Below are 24805 nucleotides of genomic sequence, written 5' to 3' on the forward strand. Positions count from 1 at the left end.
AAAATTCATTGAAAGTTTTGAAAGTAAAATATTTATGTAATCTTATATGGTATATAGTTTAATATATTTATATATATATATATATATATATATTTGTTTTATTATTAAATGATACTTTTTACTCATATGGTTTTAAAATAATGTGTATCTTTTATAGTACAAATGTTAAACCATTGATCATTAATTTTTAACATAGTAATTTAATAGGTTTAGTCATTTATTGTAGTTTTTTCAAATTCAAAATATAACATATACGAAAAAAATCTAAATTTAATTTTATAGCTACTTTGATTGTTTAATTTATTTTAATAATATAAAAATTAAACAAAAAATGATGGAAAAGATATAAATTGTTATAAAATCTTTATGATTAGAAGCATTAATTGTCATATATATATATATTAATCATTTATGGTAATTTCGTAAGTTTTATTTAAGGAAAGAAAATAAAATAGTAATTATATCTAGCGGAACAATCATAAATGCTTCTATCGTAAATATCATATCATATAGTTTGACCAACGAATGTATCTAGCAGCATATACAATTCGAATATGGACCTACTTGTTTTTCAATTGAATGTAATTGACTACCTAATTGAGTGACACCTAAGCATGAAGTCTTTTTTAATTAATACAAAATTGAGGTTATAAGTTTTCAAATGTTTCTCCTTTAATATATAAGGGATTCAAAGCACCAATTTATTTTGCAAGTCGCAAGAGACTTCCTAAGCTGGTAAGTTGGCAACGTACAGATTAAATATGAGTATTATACATTTTTTTTTAATTTATAAGATATGAAAATAAAATCAATTTTTGTTTGGTATAATGTACAGTGTATTGATTTTAGATTTACTTAGTTTTTAACCAAAAATCATAACACTATTTTACTTATTATAAATTTGTGTATTTAACTTTATATGGTTTGAAATCAAATTCTTTGAAATATAAATCATCAATACCAATGCTCTAGTATTTTAAAATAATATTCGTTTTTCTTATTTAACTATCGAGATAAAAATATCTATAATCATTTATAAAAGTTATAATCATTATCTAAAATAGTAAATGATAAGAAAAAAAACTATTAGCATTTTTAATATTACTGAATAAATAGCATTAAGCAAAATGATACAGCCAACCACAAAATTTTAAACCCAAATAACTTTTTTGAATTTTAAATGTCAAAAATATATCAATAAAATCACTTATATTTATATATTAACAATTATGTTATAGAGTTTACATATAACTATAATACGATATTTATATATTTTTAATTTAGTTGTTATTTCTTCATTTTGTTGGTTTGATTGTTTTATAACCAAACCATATACATATATTGTAGTTTCTTAAGCCTAATATCCATACTATTTAAACAGTATTATCAAAATCAAACTATATTATTTTTCTTTTTGTTGGATTTATATATTCTCTGTGTGAAAAAACCGTCATCGGTGACAACTCACGTTTGCACTTGCCATAGGCACTCAAGCCCTAAGCTAAGCTTAAACTATCCCCACTACCACTACTAGAAACCCTTCAAATAAATCTCTATAAGTAGAAACCCTCTGAGATCTCTTCTTTCCTCATATACATTCATACACACACCACATTAACTACTTCAACTGCAATCTCTCTCTCTCTCTCTCCCTTTCTATTGTCTTTCTATATATAGAAACTAGGTGCAGTATCTTGTCATTATAATGGCTAAGTTAAGCTTCTCCTTATGCTTCTTGTTGTTTCTTCTGCTAGCCTCAGTTGCCACCGGAAGCCGCCCTCTTGAGCGGACTCCAGTCGTGGTGAAGGTGAGAGAGTTAAGCACTTCTATTGAGTGTACAAGCCCAACTGTAGCAGATGGTCAAGCTTCAGGGGGCAGTGGCAGTCAGGTAAAAACTCCGGAACGTTTAAGCCCAGGAGGATCGGACCCGGAACATCATTAGGGTTTCCTTTAAAATTGAGAGTTGTTCTCATTTTCTTCCAGATGTGTATTTCTTATTATCAATAATTTGGTTGCAATGAATCTGTTTTTTTCCTTTGTCATAAGATACGAATACGTGTTTGTAAGATCATTACAAAGGTATAACAGTTGTATTGATCACACATAATACATTATTCTAATTTCCTTATCGTACGTTAGATATTGAATTTCGCTATTTTACGTTACATATTATATATTTTGTTTTGCTTTGACTGAGATAAGGACCGTATCATTAGTATCCTTTATTTTTTGGAACACGTTTTTCTTTTAGCTCTATTACTTTTTGCCTTTACGATATATATAACAATGCAAGGGAGGTTGATTTAGATGTTCCTGACTTTGCGCCTTTACAATATATATAGCAATGCAAGGTGCGAGCCCGCCTTATGATTATATCGTGTTTTATGCTGATTGTGACTAGCATGTTGAAAAGCAAAAGTAAAACGAACAAGTAAGTTGTAACTTCTAACAAAAAAAAAAAAATCAAGCAAATACGTATTCTTTCTTTGTTTTTAATCGAAACACAGTAGAATGGCTTGAATGTACAATTTACATGTGGTCGATTTAGATTGTCTGGGCATAGCAGATCATTAAGCCGCATTTTAATTGATGGCGATTAGCTTATCAAAGAAAGGATTAAACAGTTGAAGACAATGATTAAAACAAACAAATTCAAGTTACATATCTTATATTCACCTCTGGATTCTTAACTGATAGGAACCTTTTTCTGATTAAAGGAGCTTCTTACATTAACAAAAAAATAAACACTATTGGAAGCAATATATTAAAATGGTTTTTGATTTCTTCTCATAGTTAAATCGTGTATTAGTTTGTATAGATACGGGAAATCTATAAATATAACACTAGAAAGTTGATTTTGATATATAATTTAAGTTCTATAAAATAGATATTAGCTGATTTAACAAATATTCAATATATAAAATTTAATTTCTATAACTAAGAGTAAATTTTTTAGCAAAAGAAAAAAAAAACTAAGAGTAAATTGATGGCGGATTAAGTAGTGCAAGTAATCTTTGATGGCTGGTTAAGTAGTGTAAGTAATTTTCAAATATTTATGGGCGATACTATATTGTTCTTCATTGTATCTATGGTTAAAACTTCTATTGAAGTCAAAAATCTTGTATTCGAGTATTGATTAACAAAAATTTGATGTGTTGCCAATAAAATATCATAGTCTAGTCTGGTGGTGATTAAATTAAGAGCAAAAATCTAATACGGTAAATTTTGGTTCGAATTCGGGCACTATCAAACCGCCTTCCCTTTTCTATCTTTTTTTTTTTTCTCGAAAATTTTTCTTTTTCTATCTTATCGGAATTTCATGAATCTCTCTTCGTCTATTACCATTACCTTGTTTTTAAAACTCTCTCTCACACACACACAGACACACACACACATATATATATATATATATATATATATAAATATAATTTGTTTGTGCGCATGCTTATATTATTATATATACTATCACTGGCTAGGGACGGTCGAATTAGACATAGTGTGGCTTTTTTTGGTGTTAAAGATTTGTGCTTTGTGGACATACACAAATGATTAAATGCTTATTATAATTAGCATTCCAAACCGTCTCTTATCGCTCTTTTTGATAGATCAGTGTAACTATATAAGATTCTTAAGATTCATATCTTTATTCTTTTAAGATTCAAATTTTTCTTACTTGATGATACAATTACCGAAAATAGTCACGTAAATGGATAGAACTTTATGATCAAACTTCTTATTTTAATATTTCTCATTTCACTGAATTAGGGTTTAGTCATTTAGTTTCGATTATATAAACACGTCAGTTGCGGTGACCTAACAAAATCAGCAAGTATTGTAAACGGATGATCGCATGCATGCCTGATATATGACTCAATAATGGTTTGGAAAATATTGACACGCCGTGATAAAAGATCTTATTAAATTCAGAACTCGTAAATGCTTCATTATAGCTAATTAAGATTGATTTAAATTGATTATAAGTAAATTACATGTTGGTTTGCCATTTGTTTAGACCAGTATTCTAAAAATAATTAAGTTTAGGTGCAGTCATAAGTAAAACGATTTTTGTGAATATATCTTTTTAAGAATCGGTTTAAATGGAGACTATACTTTCGACCAGCACTAATCTCATATGAAACGTCTAATTAGCACCTAAAGATTTTTGAACATAACTTGGTTTCGACTAAATTAATTGAGGGAACCGATTCTTGCATTTTAACCACTACGATTACATTCATATAGTTGTTTTGGTATTAGTACAAAATTCATCCTTTGAGACCATCTCCAATGGTTTCCCTCATTTTTTCCTTCAAAATGATGTAAACTCAAAATGAGGTTGTGATTTGTTCCAATGGTTCCCCTCATTTTCTCCCTCAATTCTTATTATATTCATTTTTCAACTTTTTATTTATTGCAAATAACACCTTTTATTTTATAAGATTTTAGACTATACTCATTTATTTTTAAATTCTACAATTTAACCAAACTTTAACTTATAAAAAACAAATATTTATTACATTAATAAAGTTACATAACAACATACAAAGTAATAGTAGAATTTTACTTAAACAGTACTATTACTATATTTTTTCTACTTTGTATTAGTTATATATCTCGATGGTATTGTTTTCTATTTTATTTTCTTTTAATTATATATTATAATTTATAAAATTATAAGTTATATTTTAATAACTAATTATTAGTAATTATATTTTAAAAAGTTTAATCAGTATATACATATTGGATATAAAGTTATAAAAATTATGTTTAATGTTAATGTTTTGTTTATGCATAAAATAAAGATTGTTAAAAATAAAGGACTATTATGTAAATAAAAAAAGTTTGACATCAAAATGAGGTTGTGAATAGTGTTCCCTCAAATTTGAGGGAATACTGTTCATATTCTCATTTTTTTCCTCAAAATGAAGTATCATTGGAGATATATTTCCCTCATTTTTTGATGTTTTTCCTCATTTTGATGCACCATTGGAGATGCTCTCAGAAAAAGACCACCTAACAAATCAAAGAGTATAAAAATGGATCGCACATGAGCCTATAAAGGGCTTGGCCCTTGCACAATAAGTAATTTACTACGGTGTCGATCGTATTAAATATGTGTACTATACCGTAATGCGACGATCTTTATCAAATTTCTATACTATTCAAAGCACCAGCTTACAATTTTCGAGTCGCAAGAGTCACCTGCTAAGATGGTAACAGGTGAAATATGATTTTGTAGATGTTTTTTGGTAAAACCAAGGCAACAAGAAAAATGAATACTTAATTTGAATTTCGGTTTGGCTTTTGGGATATTGATTTTTGGTGACATCTATTATAATTTACTTTTGTTTGCTTGGCTTTTGGCATAACTATATTAAATCTAATGTACAATTCTGTGAATTTTGAATGATATGGTTGATAATCAGATTCTTTTAAAACAGAAAGAACTAATGTCAATGCTCAAATTTTAAACGGAAGGTTTTTTTATTTAACTATTTAGATGAAAATAATAATAAACAGTGAAAACAAAAACAACTAAAATAGTAGTGAATATATATTTTTTTGGCCTAAAGTTGTGAATATTTTTCTAAAATAGAAAATAAGAACAAACCTGATGACAAAACAAAAACAAAAGAAAAACAAACCTATTAATATTTGTAACATTACTAAATAGAATTTTTTTTATCAACGTAATAAAAATAAAACTTAATTCTAAATAACATAATAAATTAATAGAATTAAAATTTAAATGTCAAAATATATATTTTATATCGCCTACATTTATATACTAAATAATATTTATATTATAGAGTTTACATATAAATAACTATATTACTATACATCATTTTAATATAATTAACCGAGTTTTCAAATTTTCAGTTTATTTGGTTTAATCATGTATAACCAAACCATACATGTCTACTACAATTTCTAAAACTATAATCCTGTTCGGTATTATCATAATCAAACCATATTCTCTATTTCGGTCTGGTTTGGTTTGGTTTTGCATATTCTCCATGTCAAAAAAAAAAAAACTTAATTCGTCGGTGACGACGCACGCTTGCACTTCCCATAAGCACTCAAGCCGTAAGCTAGGTCAACCTATCTTCACTACCACTACTAGGAAGTTAGGAACCCTTCTCTATAAGTAGAAACTCTCCTGAGATCTCTTCTTTCCTCATATACACACCACATTAACTACTTCACAATTGCTTGTCTCTCCCTTTCTATTATCTTTAATTTCTATATATAGAAACTAGGTGCAATAATTTGTAATTTTAATGACTAAGTTAAGCATCTCGTTTTGCTTCGTCTTGTTTCTTCTGCTAGCCTCAGTTGTCACCGGAAGCCGCCCTCTTGAGAAGACTCCCGTCGGGGTAAGGGTAAGAGAGTTAAGCACATCTAGTGAGGCGACCACCTCGACTGTAGCAGATGGTCAAGCTACAGGGGGCAGTGGCAGCCAGGAAAAATCTCCGGAGAGGTTAAGCCCAGGAGGATCCGACCCGCAGCATCATTAGGGTTACCTTTATAATTGAGAGTTGCTCTCAGTTTCTTCCACATATGAATTTCTTATTATCAATAAATTGGTTGCAATGAATCTGTTTTTCTTTGGTGATAAGATTATGAATACGCGTTTGTAAGATCATTACAAAGGTATAACAGTTTTCTCGATACATCTATTGAGATAAGGATATAGAGTTATATATTTCCTATTCTAGTTATTTCCATTATTCCGATTAGGTTTAGGAGATATCACAAAGGTTGTATAAATATTGGCTTAACGCCTTCTTAATACACAAGTTATTATTCAGCAACTCATAAACTTGTCATGGTATCAGAGCATTGATCCGTTTCTTTCAAATTCATCATTCTTGAGCTGCCTCTGTTTTTCATTCACGAAAACAGAGCCGCTTGATTTACGGATTTTTTTTCAACTTACTTAAAGATTTTTTTCGGCTGTGCACGATGGGAGACACAACCGGAGTACCTAAAAGACGCACCATCTCACCTTATGACCTCACGTCCGGCGACAACCCGGGTGCGGTGATTTCATCCCCGTTACTTAACGGTACGAACTATGATGAGTGGGCAATTAACTTGCGTATGGCGCTGAGTTCACGCAAGAAGTTTGGATTTATTGATGGAAGTATTCCAAAACCACCTGCCGATTCCTCAAACCTTGAAGACTGGATCGCGAATAATCACTTGTTGGTTGGATGGATCAAACAAACCATTGAACCAAAACTCCGATCTTCGATATCCACTCGCGAGGTAGCTAAGGAACTGTGGGATATAATTAAGAAGAGATTCTCGGTGAAGAGTGGAGCACGGCTACAACAGCTTCGCAACTCTCTTGCCACTTGTAAACAGAACGGAGCGTCTGTTGATGATTACTTTGGTAGGCTTACCAAAATTTGGGATGGCATTCGGGAATGTATGAATTCTAAACAATGTAACTGCGGAAAGTGCGAGTGCGATCTCAATACAGCACATGAAGCGGAGAGAGAAATACTTCGTGTTCATGATTTTCTGGCAGGTCTTGATGATTCAGCTCATGGTGTTATTCGGTCTCAAATTTGTGCTGTGACGCCACTTCCGGATCTTGATAGCGTGTATCAGACGATTCTTCAGAATGAGACAATAAGGTCGACTGTAGCTCAAGAAAATCAAGTCATGAGTTTTGCCTCACAACTCAACTCTAGTCGGGAACAGCCCCTACGCTCAAACGACAACTTTCACTCATCGTCATATCCTACAAATCGAGATCCATCGAGGAAGTGTACGGTGTGTGGAAAAACCGGCCATGAGGCAAGCTCTTGTTTTCGAGTGGTTGGATTTCCTGAGTGGTATGGCACGAATGGTCGTGGGCGTGGTGGTCCGGGTCGTGGGCGTGGTACCACACCGCGAGCAAACAGCACACAGATAGTTGCTTCCAACTCGGCGGCGGTTTCTTCTCCTCTGGTCTTAACAGATTCCGATAGACAAGGAATTGCGGGTATATCTGATGAGCAATGGAAGCTAATACAACGTATGGTGGGGAGCAAACCAAAGACTGAACCATTGAGTGGTAAGATTATTTGCAATGAATGGATACTGGATACTGGTGCAACGCACCATATGACTGGACAAGCTGAGTGTCTTGAGGACATACGTCCTATACTTCCAGTCTCTGTTCGATTGCCTACAGGATTGAATGTTCTTGCTTCCCAGCAAGGGACAATTCGATTAAATCCACGATTAATACTTCATAACGTGTACCTCGTTGATGGCTTTGACACAAATTTGATCTCATTTGGTCAATTACTTACTGATAACGGTTTAGTAGGACAGATCACTGATAAAATTTTGATCTTACAGGACCGCACTACGAAGATGCTGATTGGGATGGGTGAACGAGAGAGAGAGGGGCTTTACCGGCTCTGCTGTGCTTCAGAGATCACATCGTTGCATACTAGTGTTGGTGAAGACTCTACCTTATGGCATCATCGTTTGGGTCATCCGTCTTCTCGCATTATCAGTTTGCTTCCGGGTGTTAGCAGTCCTAAGGATTTTTTTAAAAATTGTGATGTTTGCTTACGCGCAAAACAGACTAGACAATGTTTTCCAGAGAGTTCTACTTATTCTAATGAAATTTTTGATTTGATTCACTGTGATTTATGGGGTCCTTATCGCACCACGGCATTGTGTGGCACACGTTACTTTCTGACCATAGTAGATGATCACTCTCGAGCTGTTTGGGTATATCTTCTACAAGATAAGACATCTGTCTCGCGTCATCTTAAAGAGTTTCTGGCCTTGGTTCATACACAATTTTCAAAGAAAGTAAAAACCATACGATCTGATAATGGGACAGAGTTCGTATGTTTATCAAGATATTTTCAAGAGAATGGAATTCAGCATGAGACTTCATGTGTATACACACCACAACAGAATGGGCGAGTTGAGCGTAAACATCGCCATATACTCAATATAGCACGGGCGTTACGTTTTCAAGCTCATCTTCCTATTGAATATTGGGGAGAGTGTGTGAAAACTGCAGTATACTTGATGAATCGTACTCCTTCTCAACTTCTAAATGGCAAAACACCGTTTGAGAAATTGTATGGGAGGACTCCATCGTTTAATCATCTCAAGGTTTTTGGATGCTTGGCGTATGCACACAATATCAATCATAGAGGAGATAAATTTGCTCCTCGGAGCCGTCGATGCGTTTTCTTGGGGTATCCTACCGGTAAGAAAGGTTGGCTTCTACTTGATCTTGACAAACAGAGCACATTTATATCAAGAGATGTCGTTTTTTCTGAGAACACGTTTCCATTTGCGGCTGTAACTTCATCACCAGAACTTTCTGAGACCACGCCTGTGCTAGGCGAGGTTTCATTTGATGACACAGATTCTGATACATCAGAGGTTGAGCTAGCTGCAACAGAAGAAATTATACAGGAAGCTCCAGCAACTGATGCGAATATACAAGAAGATTTGATTATTGCTCCTACGGCTGGTGAAACAGAGACTACTATTGAGAATCTGCCTGTGATTGTTGAGAACTTAGGCAGAGGTCTTCGAACTAAGACACCATCAACTCGCTTACGTGACTATGTAGTCAACACAGTTACTCTCGACACTTCTCTCTCTCTCTCTTCAACTTCACCTACTCATCAGTCATCTTCAGGTTCGGTTTATCCTCTCTCAAATTTTCTCTCTTGTGAAAAATTCTCTGACTCACATCGCAGCTTCTTAGCATCAATATCATCACTTCATGTGCCACGTTCCTTTAAAGAAGCTATGCTTGACAAAATATGGAAGGATTCGATGGGCACTGAGGTTACTGCTTTAGAGAGTCAGCATACATGGGATCTAGAACCATTACCACCGGGTAAGAAGGCCCTTGATAATAAATGGATCTATACGATCAAGTATCGGGCTGATGGTACGGTTGAGAGACCAAAATCGAGGCTGGTCGTATGTGGAAACAGGCAAAAATATGGTGTAGACTACACAGACACGTTTTCTCCCGTTGCAAAGATGACGACAGTGAGAGTGTTTCTGGATTATGCTGCTAAACATAATTATGAAGTCCATCAAATGGATGTACACAATGCTTTTCTGCATGGTGATCTTAATGAAGAGGTATACATGAAGATTCCACAAGGGTTTTCTTCGTCTAATGAAACAAGAGTGTGTAGACTTCGGAAGTCTCTTTATGGCTTGAAGCAAGCTCCTCGATGTTGGTTTGCTAAGCTTACAGAAGCTCTCATCAAATATGGCTTTACTCAAACTAAGTCGGATTACTCCCTATTCGTCTACTCCAAGAATGGTGTCTCTATTCGCTTACTAGCATATGTAGATGATCTAATTATATCAGGAAGTACACTCGCAGAAATTCAGTCCCTGAAGGACTATCTATCTTTGTGCTTTCATATGAAAGATCTTGGTCATCTCAAGTATTTTTTGGGCATAGAAGTAGCTCGGAGTCCTTCTGGTTTCTACTTATGTCAGCGCAAATATGCAACTGATATTGTTACTGAAGTTGGTTTACTCGGGTGTAAACCGGCTGGGTCTCCTATGGATCAGAATCACCAGCTGGCTAGGCTTAAAGGTCCAGTGATTTCAGAACCAGAACGTTATCGCAGACTCGTCGGTCGTCTCATTTATCTAGCAGCTACTCGACCTGATTTGACCTATGCTATTCATATCTTGTCTCTATTTATGCATGCACCTCAGGAAGAGCATTGGCTTGCTGCACTAAAAGTTGTCCGATATCTCAAGGGAACTTTGGGTCAAGGTATTATTCTTGATGCAAAATCTACGTTTCATGTAACCGGTTGGTGTGACTCAGACTGGGGAGGCTGTCCTGTTTCTCGACGTTCTCTTAGCGGATGGATTGTTCAGCTTGGTGCTTCTCCAATAGCATGGAAAACAAAGAAACAAGACACAGTTTCATGCTCATCTGCAGAGGCTGAATATCGTGCCATGGGTGCGATAACAAAGGAACTTTTATGGATCAAAGGTCTTCTTAAAGAAATTGGTATTGATCATCCAGAACCAATGACACTACATTGTGATAGTCAGCCGGCGATTCATATAAGTTCTAATCCTGTATTTCATGAGAGGACTAAGAATATTGAAATAGAATGTCATTTCATCAGAGATGAGATAGTTAAAGGAGTCCTGAAACCATCGTATGTCCCTACTAAGGAACAGCTTGCAGACATATTTACTAAGGCATTGGGGAGAAAGGAGTTTGAAGTTTTTTTATCCAAGTTGGGCATTCGAAACTTACATGCTCCACCTTGAGGGGGGGTATTGAGATAAGGATATAGAGTTATATATTTCCTATTCTAGTTATTTCTATTATTCCGATTAGGTTTAGGAGATATCACAAAGGTTGTATAAATATTGGCTTAACGCCTTCTTAATACACAAGTTATTATTCAGCAACTCATAAACTTGTCAACATCATTCTAAGTTTCCTTATCGTATGTTAGATATTTGAATTTCGTTATTTTACGCTAGATATTCTATATTTTGTTATGCTTTGACTGAAACAAGGACCGCATCATTATTTTCCTTTACCTTTTTTTTTAGTTCTATTACTTTGTGCCTTTACAATATATATAGCAATGCAAGGGAGGTTGATTTAGATGGTCCTGCATATATATGAGGTTGTAATACATATGCGAGTCTACCTTATGATTATATGCCGATTGTGACTAATATGTTGGAAAAACAAAAGTAAAATGAACATCTACGTTTTAACTTCTTCTAAAGAAAAAAAAAATCAAACAAATACGCATATTCTATCTTTGCTTAACCGACAAACAGTAGAATAGAAGGAAAGTACAATTGACATGTGGTCTATTTAGGTTATCCGTGCATATTTGTACCATCATTAAGTCGCGGTTTAGATTACCGTATTCAAAGAACGGATTCACAAATTAAAGTTATATAGCTTATATTTACCTCTGGTTCTGAACTGAAAAGAACCGTCTCCGATTAAAAGAGCTTCTGACATTCATTTAGTAATTAGTAGTAAAAGCCTTTGACAAAAAAAAAACACTATTGGAAGCAATATATTGAGATGTTTTTATTGTCGAGGAACTCGTGGTCAAATTTAAAAAAAAGGGTTTGGTACGCTAACAAGTTTCAGGTCTTAGGTAAGACCGTACGAGTAATTTGATAGCAAAACTAAGTCACATTGTTCCTAAACATTCACATAGATATGAACTCTTATTTTAGGTTCCTCTGCATACTAAAAAAAAATGGACTATTCATAAACTACACTTCATTTTTATGGGATTAGTTTGCATCTCTCTATAGATTCGGATACTTTCATGTTAATAAGAAACAAAAATATTTCTTTTTCCTCGCATATTTTAATTGTGTATTAGTTCAGTAAAGGAAAATCTATATTTTATAACACAGGAAGCTGATTTTGATATATAGTTTAAGTTCTCTGTCAAAAGAAAATTTAAAATCTACAAAATAGTGTTAGTTGATTGAATAGATATTTGATATGGAAGAATAGGAAGAAATATGATGGAGTTTAAGAATAGGAAGAAGATGTTTTACGAATAGGTCATAAGACAAACATTTTTGGAATAAAAGTGGTATAGTAGATTTTGACGGAGTAAATAACACAAGGTCGAATCTCACACCATTGCATTCGGAATTTAAAATTCCTTATTTGGGTTATATATAGAAAGTATGATAACGAAACGTGACATTTGCGACAAATTTCTCTAAATTAGTGAAAATGGTTTAAGAATCATGGGAATAGTCTGCTTTTGCAATATACATGGAGAAGTTCTCAAGAAAGAATAATTTCAGCACATTCGTGATCACACTTGTGCTCTGAACTTAAAATACAATGTTGAAAAGTTATGTACGGGTTTTTCTGAGTCAATGCATGTCCTCTATCGTATACATAGACTTAAAATTTGAATAAGAAATGTGGATAGAGCCTGTTGTATTGATAAAAAAAAATGCGACGGAGCTCGTAGATGACTAAAACTTTTATATATGTAAATTTATTATGTAGTTTACAGTTTATATATTTGTGTGTGTGTGTGTGAATTGATGTGGTTTACGGTTTCTTTTCTTTTATTCAAGTCTAAACTCAAAAGACAAATTATACTTAATGCGTATTTATTTGTTAATAACGTTTTTGGGTCAAAATATATATGTTAGTGATCTGTATTTGGTTAATTAAGTTAAAGCGTCGGTCCATCATTTGAATGAATCAGTGAACAAAATATTAATCTTTTATCGAAAGTTTGGTTACCATTGCTTTATAGTAAACCAAACACATAATACTATGATTAGCCCATGGGTGATATATAGGTAGTCATGAGTGAAAAAGACAGATTCCTATGAAATCATATGCGTATCAATGAACATTTATAAGTATTAACCTAACGATACACACGTATAAAGAGATAAATCACTATCTTATAAATCATTTAAAAACAAATTTAAGAAAAAGCATTCAACCTAAAAAGTTAACGAACGTGAAGACCGAATTGGAGGGATTATCGGCTGTAAATGGCATCATATAATAAAGTCCTTTTATCGACGAACAAAAGACGGCGAACGTGAAGCATTCTTTTCTATTAAAAGCAAATCGTATTTTTTTAGGAATAAAGCCAAAAACTAATGACTTATCGCACGACCCAAATGGACCCCATATAGTGTATATTGTTTCTGTTAATATAGATTAATATCACCCAAAATAAATTAAAGCATCGTGACTTTCTTATCATTTTATAAACATACGTACGATTTGTATTTTATGTAAATCTCAAGAAAGCTTTATTGTTAATATCAGATAAAGGATATAATATGATAGTGTTGACATCAATTGGTATATAGCTTTAGTTTTTAAATGAACCTCAAATATATTACTAACCACACATATTAGTAGGCACTTGTAGTATATGCTTTATAGGGCATAAACTATTTTTTAAATTTTCTATATAAAAAAATCAAAACATATGAAATTTTATGTCGTTTTGGAATTTTACAGCATTGCACAAAAAAAAAGAGAGATAAAGAGAGATATTCACAATATAAACCAAAATATATAGTTAAATAGTGGTTTATGTTAGTGTCGTCATTGTGTCAATCCATATACAAATTCGGTATAATACATATTGTCAACAAGAATACTATGAAGAGGCAGGTACTTAATACATATACACAGTTTTGGTCTGTTAAGCAGAATTATTATGCCAGAATAGATACGAATCAGAATATTCAATAATCAACACGAACTGAAAGCCTCTTATTCACACTTAGGATTGTTTAAGCACTATTAACCAATGTGGAAAAGTATCAAATTTTAGTGATGAAAATATAAACATCAAAAGGAACTAGAAGGCAGCAAATCGGTTCATTGTGCTAAACTGGGGACCGTTTAATGTGAATTTTAAATCAAGAAAGAGGAGATTGATTAACTAAATTGAATATTTAAATAATTTATAAAAAAACAATTGAATCAATTCCTTTAACTTAAAAAAATAGATTATCGACTATAATATCATAAGAAAATGGATTACATGATACATAGTGGATTCAAATTGCAGACAAGATCCTACCTTATAATATTTTTCTCTTTTCTACTTTATTGGCACCTCTCAACTGAATCTCTTATTTTAGTAGTCGAATAAAAATGATTTGATTCTTTTTTGGTCAAAAAATGATACTCCCTCCGTTTTTTAATATAAGTCGTTTTAGAATTGTGCACGTAGATTAAGAAATCATTAATTTTTTATATTTTATAAACAAAAACATCATTTATTATTTACCTAACCACAAATTAACCAATAATAAAATAGAAAGTATATTATCATTGGTTACATAACATTAAGTGTTAATAAATTTTACATAGAAAACCGAAAACATCATATAATTTGGAACATAAAAATTCCTCTAAAACGACTTATATAAAAATACGGAGGGAGTATATATTTTTTTCTCAGAGCTGATTTATTTCTTTATTCAAAAGCAGAAAGGAAATGATTTAATCGAGCTAAGGTGGTATGACCCATATATAATTAGAAAAGGCCCAATAAGTCTAGATTCTTAAAAACCTTGAAAGAGAATTTGCTTATGACTTACGAGAATGTTATACAATATGTGAAAATTACTTGAACAAGATTGACAGGACTTGGTAGCTAAACTTTATCTTTAAAACAAATAAATTTGTACATTTGATGCTATTGTGGAACTCATCTTCAAGAACTTTGTCATATAAAAACTCGAATAGGTGCTTCTATAAAAGAAACATCAAGAGGTCTCCAAGTAACAAGTTGCAGAAGCTTCAGCTTCATCTAACTCAATATCCCCACAAGTAGATAGAATTGTTGCAAATATATAATCATCAACCTCAAACCCCTCTGCCTCCATTCTATACATTAGCTTCAACGCTTCCCTGCAAAACCCATTCCTCGCATAGCCCATTATCATCGCCTTCCATGAGACCAAGTTCTTCTCAGGCATACTGTCGAATACCCTAAAAGCTTCAGAGACAAACCCACATTTTGCATACATATGAATCAAAGCACTTCCCACAAAGACATTCGACAGAGCATGATTCTTCTCCGCAATGGAATGGATTGATCTGCCGATAAGAAGAGCTTCTGAGTTAGCACAAGCTTTCAAAGCCGAGGAGTATGTAAACGGGTTTGGCTCCACACCGTCCTGAATCATCTCTTTCAAGAAGTCCAGCGCTTCTGCTTCGTGTCCTAAGCTCGAACATCCAGAGATCATAGCTGTCCATGAAACCACATCTCTGGATGGCAACTGCTGAAGAACATTGAAAGCGTCACGAGACTCTCCGCATTTACAGTACAGCCAAACCAAAGTACTCCCTATGTAGACATTCTTTTCGATCGAGTTCTTAATGATCTGAGCATGAAGCTCCTTCCCCAACAGTAAAGCCCCAACAGATCCACACGCTCTAAGGATGCTTACCACTGTCAGATTGTTAGCTATCAAATGCCGCCTCTTCATCACCCTAAAGAGGCTAATAGCATCCTCTCCAAAACCTTCTCGAGCATGTGCAGCGATTATCGAAGTCCACGTGACCGTGTTTCTATTGCTCATCCCATCAAACACTTTCCTACAATCTGAAATCTCCCCACACTTAGCATACATGTCCATTAACGAAGTTCCTACAAAAACATCTTTCTTAATCATCTTCTTAACCACCAAGCTGTGTACTTGCCTCCCAAATCTCAACGCTTTCTCCTCACTACAAGCCTTCAAGATACTACACACCGTGAACTCATTAGGCAAAAACCCATGCTCCAACATTCCTATAAACATAACTATAGCTTTGTTCCCATGCCCTTTTCTCGAACAAGCGGATATAACAGCCGTCCAAGATATCACATCCTTCTCCTCCATCATATCAAAAGCTCGTAACGCACTCGTCAACTCACCGCACTGCGCGTAGAAGTAAACGAGAGAGCTCTCAACAATGAGATTCTCCACTCTAACCTTCACCATACTACCATGAACCTGCCTCCCTAGCTCAAACTCTGGTCTCCTACTACACAGATTCAACAGACACACAAACATCCTCCCGTTAGTATAACGAATCCCATGCTTCACGTAATCCTCAAACAGCGAAAACGCCTCATCTTCGAGACCGTACTTCAAGTACCCATCAATCATCGCGGTCCAAGTAACAGTGTTTCTCTCAGGCATACTGTCGAACACTTTACGTGCATAAACCAAATCGCCAAGCCTCACACAAGCACTAATCAAATTGTTACCGAAGTAGATCACTTGATCGTCGAAACACTTCAAGGCCATCGCGTGAATCCTTTTGATTAGCCGCATCCCGTTAGAAGACTGTAGCCACTCCGCGAGCAGAGCGTAATCCACTCGGGAAGAATCGTAGCTCACACTCTCTCGGGGAAGCTCTAAACCGAAGTTATCGCTGAAACCCATATCGAAAGTTGATCTCTTTCTGGAGAAGAGACGAAACCCAGATGATCTTCTGTTCCTCTGTTCATCTCGCTTCGGTCTCGAGTCGGTAATGAGAGGAGGCAAAGTCGACGACTTGAGTGTTCGCGTCGCCGGAATCTCTGGAATCCGGAGGTGGGGTTGAATCAACGTTAACGAGAACATCGGAATCGGAGAAGAATCAGATAAAGCTCTCTCCTTTTTAAGAAATTAATCTGAAACTTTTAATTATGACGACAACAACAAATAATATCTCCGGTTGGGTTATACAGACATGCCTGAAAAAAATAAATAAAATAAATGATTGTATAACCAATGATAATGAAACACGTGTCTCGCCACTTGCCACTTTCAAACACAATAACTCTCTCCTGAAAACCTTTGAGTCGCTCCACGATCTCACAAAACGTGTCTCTCTAACTACAGTTATCATCAGTTTTCAGATTCTACTTCGACATTGTTTAATGTTTGTTCATATTTCTCAGCTTTTATTTTTGATTTTTTGAAGCAAAGTTGAAATGATTTTGTAAAGTTTTTTTTTTAAATTTATTTTGTAAAGCTTCTCTGAGACTTTTTTTCCTTTTATGGGGGTTAAAACTCGGGAGAAAAAAAGTCAGAGTCAGAGTTTCATTACTCATTATAAGCTTTTTTAGACGAGAAGTTGAAAGGGGGTATTCGTTTCTTCTTCTTCGATTTTTCTGGGGTCTCTTCCTCTTCCTTATCCAAAAGGTTCGATGAAACAGGTGAACAAAGCTTCTCTTCTTCTTTCTTTCGTCTCCTTTCACTTCATATTTACATTTTTGTGTGTGTTTATGGTTGGTTAATCGTTGACGATGAAAAATTAGATTACGTGATTAACGGAATCATTAGCTACAGCCCTCTTTTCATGTTCATATATCATGTGCTGTTCATATAACCTCAGCAAATTAGTTTTACGTTTTTTCTTAATAGACACGTTTTTAATAGTTTAATAAAAACCTGATTTAAGTGTTCCGATATGTAATGTTATGCCGGACTCTGTCTCTAGGCTCTGTTCTTTGTTTTCTTATCTGGAGATGTCTGTGAATTTGCAGGATTCGATGAATAGATCATGTCTCTGTAGTATCTTGATCACCACTGCTCTGATCTGTGGTGCTTACTTCATTGGAAATGCTTATATTGATGAAGAATTTAAAGAGGTAAATTCTCTTCTTCTTCTTTTTGTATTTGACAACACGTAAGCTATATTTTATGTTTTATAAGGGCATCTCCATGGTACACAAAAATAGAGTAACACAACAACATTACTCTATATTTCACTCTATTATAGAGTGAACCATAGAACTCTATTTACTCTACTTTAGAGTGAAATATAGAAAAAGTTATTGTGTGCCATTGGAGATGGTCTAACACTTCCCTTTTTCTCGGTTGTAATCAGTGTTATCGATTGTAATCAGTGTTGACTATTTTTCCATGACATGGAAGAACATGATTATTCTTGAAGAATTCAAGTTTTATAGTTAATACTAGATAGATTGTTCTGATTTTGGTATAATAATTATTTTAAATTTTTGCAGAAATTGCTGAGATGGGAAATCACTAATAGGATGTATAACGTCACTGATAAGATACAGAACGTCGCTGATAAGATGCATAACGTCACTGATAAGATACATAACGTCGCTGATAAGATGCAGAACGCAACGTCCCCTACATGCGAGGTTTGTTTTTGAAGAATAAGCTAAGTTTTGTTTAGTTTTCTTTGTAAGATTTTTTGATACCTAAAATTTACGATTAATATTTTTTCACTAGAATCTCAATAAGCCATTGGGTACTGAGGCATTACCGCAGGGAATTATCGTCAAAACATCAAACTTGGAACCGCAACATCTATGGAACTACCGTCACAATAAAAAGGTAGTAAACTGGTCATAGATTTCCTCAAAATACTTGTAATATTTCACTTTTTTGTTTTGTTTATGTAGCCTAATCTTTTGTCGTATGTTCTACTTTCTCGGTTTATTTTCAGGGGAACCCGAACCGTGCAATGAGTTTGTTAGCCATGGCAGTTGGAATCAAGCAAAAGGATATAGTCAACAATGTTATCCAAAAGGTTTTGTATTTGTCTTTTTTCACTCAATAAGATTTTTAGCCCTTTTATGTTAATGAAACTGTACTAAATGCTTTGATTTCAGTTTCATTCTCGAGATTTTGTGGTCATGCTTTTTCATTACGACGGTGTTGTGGAAGATTGGAAGCAGTATCCATGGAATGAATATGCAATTCATGTTTCCGTGATGAATCAAACGAAATGGTTCATTTCTTGAAATTTTTGTAATATATTTTTCATATAATATTGTGAATATCCAATAGTTTCATGATGTTAATGCCACAGGTGGTTCGCCAAGCGGTTCCTGCATCCTGATATAGTTGCAGAGTATGAGTATATATTTCTTTGGGACGAAGATCTTGGTGTAGCTCATTTCAATCCTCAACGGTACTCCACCAAATCTATGCTTTTGTTTCTTTTTATCTTTCTTGTTTTTTTATTTGCATGATGAGATCTTTGTATTATTAGATACTTATCTATTGTCAAAGAAGAAGGTTTTGAGATATCGCAACCCGCTCTTGACACTACAAAAACAAAGGTGCACTATCCTATCACCGCTCGTCGCAAGAAGTTAAAATTTCATAGACGTATGTATAAAAACAAAGGCAGTGTGCGTTGCGATGATCGTAGCACTGATCCTCCCTGCACCGGGTAAGTTTTATATCAATGTTCGGTGAATCTCTTCCTCTCATTTCCGGTTATAACATGTAACATGGATCTGTTAGGTGGGTAGAAATGATGGCACCTGTTTTCTCTAGATCAGCATGGAGATGCTCTTGGTATATGATTCAGGTAACTTTTTGGTTTTCGTTTGGTTATTTGCCTATCTCTAGGATGACCTCATAGTTTTAATGCGTTCGTTTTCGATGCAGAACGATTTGATACATGCCTGGGGCTTGGATCTGCAGCTTGGTTATTGTGCTCAAGTTAGTTTTCCTTACCTTTTATGTTTTCTTAACAGGTTTTAATAACCATCTACTACCTCGGTTCTTAATTAAAATAAATTCTTGGTCGGGGATAGGGTGATCGGAAGAAAAATGTAGGTGTTGTTGATGCGGAGTACATAGTGCATTACGGTCTTCCCACACTGGGTGTGGTTGTAACTGGTTCAAGCTCTTCACCGAATGAGACAAACCCGAAATCACGGGTACGACAAGTTTTTTTCAAGTGTTTTGTATATGTTTCTTGAAGTGAAATATATGTTTTGATAATCTAATTTTTATTGTTAAGGTTTCACAAGAATCATCAGAGTCTCGTGAAGTGGATAATAGACCAGAAGTGAGGAGGAAATCATATGTGGAGATGAAGAGATTCAAGGAACGTTGGAAGAAAGCTGTGGAGGATGATATATGTTGGGTCGATCCGTATTGAAAACCTAAGCGGTGTATGTAAACCGAACAAGACCGGATTACATTCGCAAATAGACTTTTGAGATTGTGTTCTTGTTATTTTGTGGTCTAGTGTATACATACCATTGTTCTGGTACATTAGGCAAAAGAATCAGTGTATGTACTTGCGTTTAGTATTGGACCACATAAATGTAGTTTTGTTGTTGATGATATTATATTAACTAGATTTTGTTCCACAATTTAAAACAAAAATATTTTTTAAAATAATCATACGGTTAGGAACAATATTCTAGATAATATATAATTGTAAATGTAAAAATTAAAATATTCTGATCATGTATTATATGGTTTAATAATGTATATTTACCTCTTTAACGAAACATTTTGGCCATTTTAATACTTAGAGTCTATATTTGTGACAAAATTTTTTTTTTGTGATATCTTAGAGTATTTTTTAATTTATTAAGTAAAAAAAATTAGTACAAGTTCTTGCAATGTCAGTTATGTAAGAAATTAAAATCATGCGGGATAACTTTGTAAATGACCACTCTAAAAATTAATGTCAAAACATGTAGGAAATTGACTTCTCAGATAATATTATAGATTTATAAGATCAACATTAAATTTTTTTACCTCCGATAAAAACTGAAAATAACTCTTCTGAAAAATATTTGAATTAAAAAATATTAATGGTAGAAGTCAAAATTATTTTAATCAACAATTAAATCACTTAATAACAATAATTAATTAAATCATGTAAACATAAATTTTGTGCGAAAATTACAGTTTCGATTGATATTTTTAAAAAATATAAATTGATTTTTTTTGTCAAAGAAGATACATTGGTTAAAACACATGCGGAGTCCTTTCTTTCAAAAAAAAAAACACATGCAGAGTCCCATTAAACAAAAACTTGGATTAATTTTTTTTTTTGAACGACCAACTTGGGTTAGTAAAACTAGGAATTTACAGTTTCCGCTGTACAGCAAGTAATAAAGAAGTCTTTCCAAAAAAAGATCAAGTAAAATAGAAGATGAAAGAGGTGGAAGATAAAGTTCAAAGATGAGAGGTTAAAACAGGTTGTACTCGCGGATCTCAACATTAATGTTAGGTCTGGGCACGGATCGGATATTCGGGTTTTTAAAGGTATTTGTGATTTGCTTCGTATGTCACGGATATCTAATTTTTCAATTTGTTTTGTTTCGAAAAAATACGGATATTCGAAAAAACGGATATACGGAAAATAAATAGATATTTGCGGATATTTACAAATACTTACGGATATCTCATATGTTTTGATTAATACAAATAATTTTACAAATTTGATGCAAATTTGTTTTGTAAAAATACTTTTTGCAGGATATACATGATAAAAATTAAAAGAAATAGTGAATCTACGTAGTTTGTAAATTTTTTCAACTTAGTTAACAATTATAATAACAAAAAATTTAAGAAAAAAATATTATTGTCATAAATGTGTGCTCTTCCTTTTATGTAGTACTTTTATATAAGTAATAATGTGAATAGAATTTATCAAATCCTATGTTAGAATAATAATTATATAATTTTATACATTAAAAACTTTAAATATAATCAAGATATACATGTATTTATATATTGTCGGATCATATCGGATATCCGCTTTCCAAAATTTTAATATTTGTGATTTGCTTCGATTTTAACGGATATTGATTTTTATTATTTGCTTTGTTTCGAAAGTTTACAGATATCCAGAATTTTCGGATCGAATAGAAACAAATAACAAATCAAATCAAATTTAACAGATAAAATGTCCACTCTTAATTAATGTTGTGACCCTTGACCTTGGGTTCTTGACGTTGACCTTGACCCATAAGGTGAATTGTGATCCTTGACCTATTTATCATTATGTGAAAACGACGTTGTTTGGGTTAGGTTTTGTTTAAATAGATCTCTCTTCCTCGAAGGGAAACGAAATCGAAGGGTTTCTTTTCACAAATCAAAGGTAAACTTCTGATATCGGCATTCTTTTCTGTCTTATTCTGATTTTGATTCTGGGTTGTAAGAGGGTGAGAATGAGCATATTTGCATATTTAGTAATCGTAGTATGTTGTTGCCTTTACCAAAGCCTTTCTAATGTTTGTCACTGACTTAGATACTTATAGAAGTCTAAGATGAACGACAAGGATGAAGAGCTGAAGAAAGTAATAATGGATCTGGAGGAGGAGCGTAGTGATTTAGAAGATGCAAACTCCGAACTCTGCCAAAAACTATGCGAAAGCAATGATGAGATCCGAGAAGCACACAAAGAATTGATTAGTGTAATATATATTTTTATCTTCTTGAATGCTCTAATAATAATAATAAGTTGTGTGGTGGTTTTACCTATGTTTATGTATCTGCAGGGATTAAGAGACTTATCGGATGAAAGTTCGACGATCAGAGTGAAGAATATGGGACGAGTTGATGAAAAACCTTTCCTGAAAGTATGCGAGCAGAGATTCAGTGGCCAAGACGTTGCGCTGCAACACGCCAGGCTTTGCTCTGAATGGCAGAAAATGGTCATGGATTCAAGATGGGAACCATTTAAAATTCAGAGATCTGGAGATAAAATTGAGGTTTTGTTATGTTCTTCCATTTGATTTCTTTCTCAGCACTCCTGTCTGTTTTGCGGATCTTGACTTTGTTATGTTGTCGCTAGGGCGTTGTGGATGAGGAAGATGAGAAACTTAAGAATCTGAGTGAAGAGTGGGGAGAAGACGTGAAGAAGGCAGTCAAGACAGCACTCGAGGAACTGTACGAGTATAATGGAAGTGGCAGGTATCCAGTTCCTGTACTGTGGAATTTTCAACATGGGAGAAAAGCGACAGTCAAGGAAGGGATTATTGCTCACATGAAGCATCAGATCAAAAATCTTAAACGCAAACGAACCTTTGATTGATTGGTTGATTGTTGTAGCAAGTTTGTGGCTTCAGGAATCTTAAGTTTAAGTGTTCTCTTTTTAATTTGTGGTTCTCACTTTGTATTAAGCCATTTAAAACCCATGCATGGAGGTTTCGTTTGGAATTGCTGCTTGTGTATTTCCTATGAATATAAACTAAGGTCGTGCTTTTTTTTCTGGCAAATTATGTACATGTTATCTTGTTAGGAACAAGATGTGTTTCTTTTGTTTTTCTTCTGTATTAAAAGAAAACTAGATTTTGACCGGCGCTTGAAAAGCGCGGGTTTGTTTTTGTAATTAAATATATTTTAAACAAATTTCTATATAAGATAATGTATAAATTTGAGCACATTTATCCAAAAACACAGACCAATCCGTACTAAACTGAAAAACCAAAATTGAACTGAATTGCATAAATAATAGAGCAAACCATATATCTATGACTGAAAAATTAAAACCAAACCGAGAACCAAATGAGTACCTGAATTTTCAAATAAAAATTATATATTTAAAAATATTAATTACATTCAATTTTAAATAACCAAATATCATAAAAATTCTATTTATAAACCGGATAACCCGAAAACTTGAATTACCTGAATATTTTTATTTGGTTGATAAATAAATTAGTTAACCAAAAGTATAAATTATGTATATAATTATTTATTTAAAATATATATAACTATGTTTAATATAACACATAGTATCAAAACTATTTTCAAAATAATATTATGTTTTAAAATAAGTAAATTTTGTTCTAAAACACAATTCTACTGCTAACCTATTTTAAAGTATCGATATAGTGTTAATACATAACTATGTGTTTTCAAAGTTTTTAGAAGTTATCACTAACCGATTTATAATTAGTTAGACTAAATATTTAACAGAACCAAAGATAAATAGCAATTTTTTGAAAATATAGCAGATGGAAAGATTGAACCGGTTTTATGTAGACCATAATCATATATATGGATTCGTATAAGAACTGGTTTAGTATTAAATAATACAACCAATTTGGAATATTAAGTTGTGACAAACATCCTTTAGTTTGTGAATGATAATGCTGAAGTGTCCATATATATAACATGGTTAATGATATCAATTTAGTTAATAAGGTTGGTATAAAATAATGGTTGATCTCTATAAAAGATGCAATTTTTTTTACAATGGATATTGTATTATGTTTATAGTCTCCAAAGATATTTACTATTAAATAAATCACAAGTAATCATTACAAATATAGGGTGGACATTATTTAATAATAACACAAAATAATTATGATGGAATAATGTGTATATAGTAAATGTATATGTAGAGAATTATGTTAGTATCATTTTTTATGACTAATTTGTCTTTAGTGAAGAATAATGAAGTTAGTAGTATGAGAAATAATAGGAATTCTAGTTAAATGAAATGGTCCAATTATGACTTGTTTTAAGTAGATTTTTAGGACTTCTTCTCTTTTAATAGTAT

At 33.2% G+C, this 24805-nt stretch overlaps 5 protein-coding genes across 5 annotated transcripts; 4 read left to right on the top strand and 1 right to left on the bottom strand.

Moving 5' to 3' along the window:
* The first annotated feature begins 804 nt into the window (after window positions 1-804).
* Window positions 805-3360, top strand: LOC106444376 (CLAVATA3/ESR (CLE)-related protein 2-like). The gene has a single exon (XM_048776853.1). It carries the CDS (start codon window positions 1706-1708, stop codon window positions 1940-1942), a length of 237 nt encoding a protein of 78 aa, XP_048632810.1. The 5' UTR covers window positions 805-1705; the 3' UTR covers window positions 1943-3360.
* A 2539-nt stretch (window positions 3361-5899) lies between these two features.
* Window positions 5900-6532, top strand: LOC106444375 (CLAVATA3/ESR (CLE)-related protein 2). Its single transcript, XM_013885853.2, has one exon. The coding sequence runs from the start codon at window positions 6282-6284 to the stop codon at window positions 6516-6518; it is 237 nt and encodes a 78-aa protein (XP_013741307.1). The 5' UTR covers window positions 5900-6281; the 3' UTR covers window positions 6519-6532.
* An 8557-nt stretch (window positions 6533-15089) lies between these two features.
* Window positions 15090-17229, bottom strand: LOC106440176 (pentatricopeptide repeat-containing protein At4g18520, chloroplastic). Its single transcript, XM_013881778.3, has one exon. The coding sequence runs from the start codon at window positions 17137-17139 to the stop codon at window positions 15289-15291; it is 1851 nt and encodes a 616-aa protein (XP_013737232.2). The 5' UTR covers window positions 17140-17229; the 3' UTR covers window positions 15090-15288.
* Window positions 17230-17403: 174 nt separating this feature from the next.
* On the top strand, window positions 17404-22901 carry LOC106444374. Its single transcript, XM_013885852.3, has 14 exons — window positions 17404-17717; window positions 18048-18152; window positions 18531-18674; window positions 18766-18870; window positions 18983-19066; window positions 19149-19267; window positions 19349-19450; window positions 19532-19714; window positions 19789-19855; window positions 19936-19989; window positions 20085-20210; window positions 20294-22396; window positions 22547-22712; window positions 22797-22901. Exons 1-12 carry the CDS (start codon window positions 17709-17711, stop codon window positions 20432-20434), a joined length of 1239 nt encoding a protein of 412 aa, XP_013741306.1. The 5' UTR covers window positions 17404-17708; the 3' UTR covers window positions 20435-22396; window positions 22547-22712; window positions 22797-22901.
* On the top strand, window positions 22566-23332 carry LOC106442525 (factor of DNA methylation 5). The gene is made up of 3 exons (XM_013884201.3): window positions 22566-22712; window positions 22797-23009; window positions 23093-23332. The coding sequence occupies exons 1-3, from the start codon at window positions 22566-22568 to the stop codon at window positions 23330-23332; spliced, it is 600 nt and encodes a 199-aa protein (XP_013739655.1).
* Window positions 23333-24805: the final 1473 nt, after the last annotated feature.

Source organism: Brassica napus, chromosome A3 (assembly GCF_020379485.1).
Source record: "Brassica napus cultivar Da-Ae chromosome A3, Da-Ae, whole genome shotgun sequence".
Classification (NCBI taxonomy): Eukaryota; Viridiplantae; Streptophyta; class Magnoliopsida; order Brassicales; family Brassicaceae; genus Brassica; species Brassica napus.

Coding starts and splice junctions, on each gene's coding strand:
- LOC106444375 (XM_013885853.2), top strand. CDS start 6,282: ATGACTAAGTTAAGCATCTCGTTTTGCTTCGTCTTGTTTCTTCTGCTA.
- LOC106444376 (XM_048776853.1), top strand. CDS start 1,706: ATGGCTAAGTTAAGCTTCTCCTTATGCTTCTTGTTGTTTCTTCTGCTA.
- LOC106444374 (XM_013885852.3), top strand. Junction 18,675..18,765: donor CAACGTCCCCTACATGCGAG/GTTTGTTTTTGA, acceptor TTTTTTCACTAG/AATCTCAATAAGCCATTGGG. Junction 19,268..19,348: donor GTGATGAATCAAACGAAATG/GTTCATTTCTTG, acceptor TTAATGCCACAG/GTGGTTCGCCAAGCGGTTCC.
- LOC106440176 (XM_013881778.3), bottom strand. CDS start 17,139: ATGTTCTCGTTAACGTTGATTCAACCCCACCTCCGGATTCCAGAGATT.
- LOC106442525 (XM_013884201.3), top strand. CDS start 22,566: ATGAACGACAAGGATGAAGAGCTGAAGAAAGTAATAATGGATCTGGAG. Junction 22,713..22,796: donor CACACAAAGAATTGATTAGT/GTAATATATATT, acceptor ATGTATCTGCAG/GGATTAAGAGACTTATCGGA. Junction 23,010..23,092: donor GATCTGGAGATAAAATTGAG/GTTTTGTTATGT, acceptor TGTTGTCGCTAG/GGCGTTGTGGATGAGGAAGA.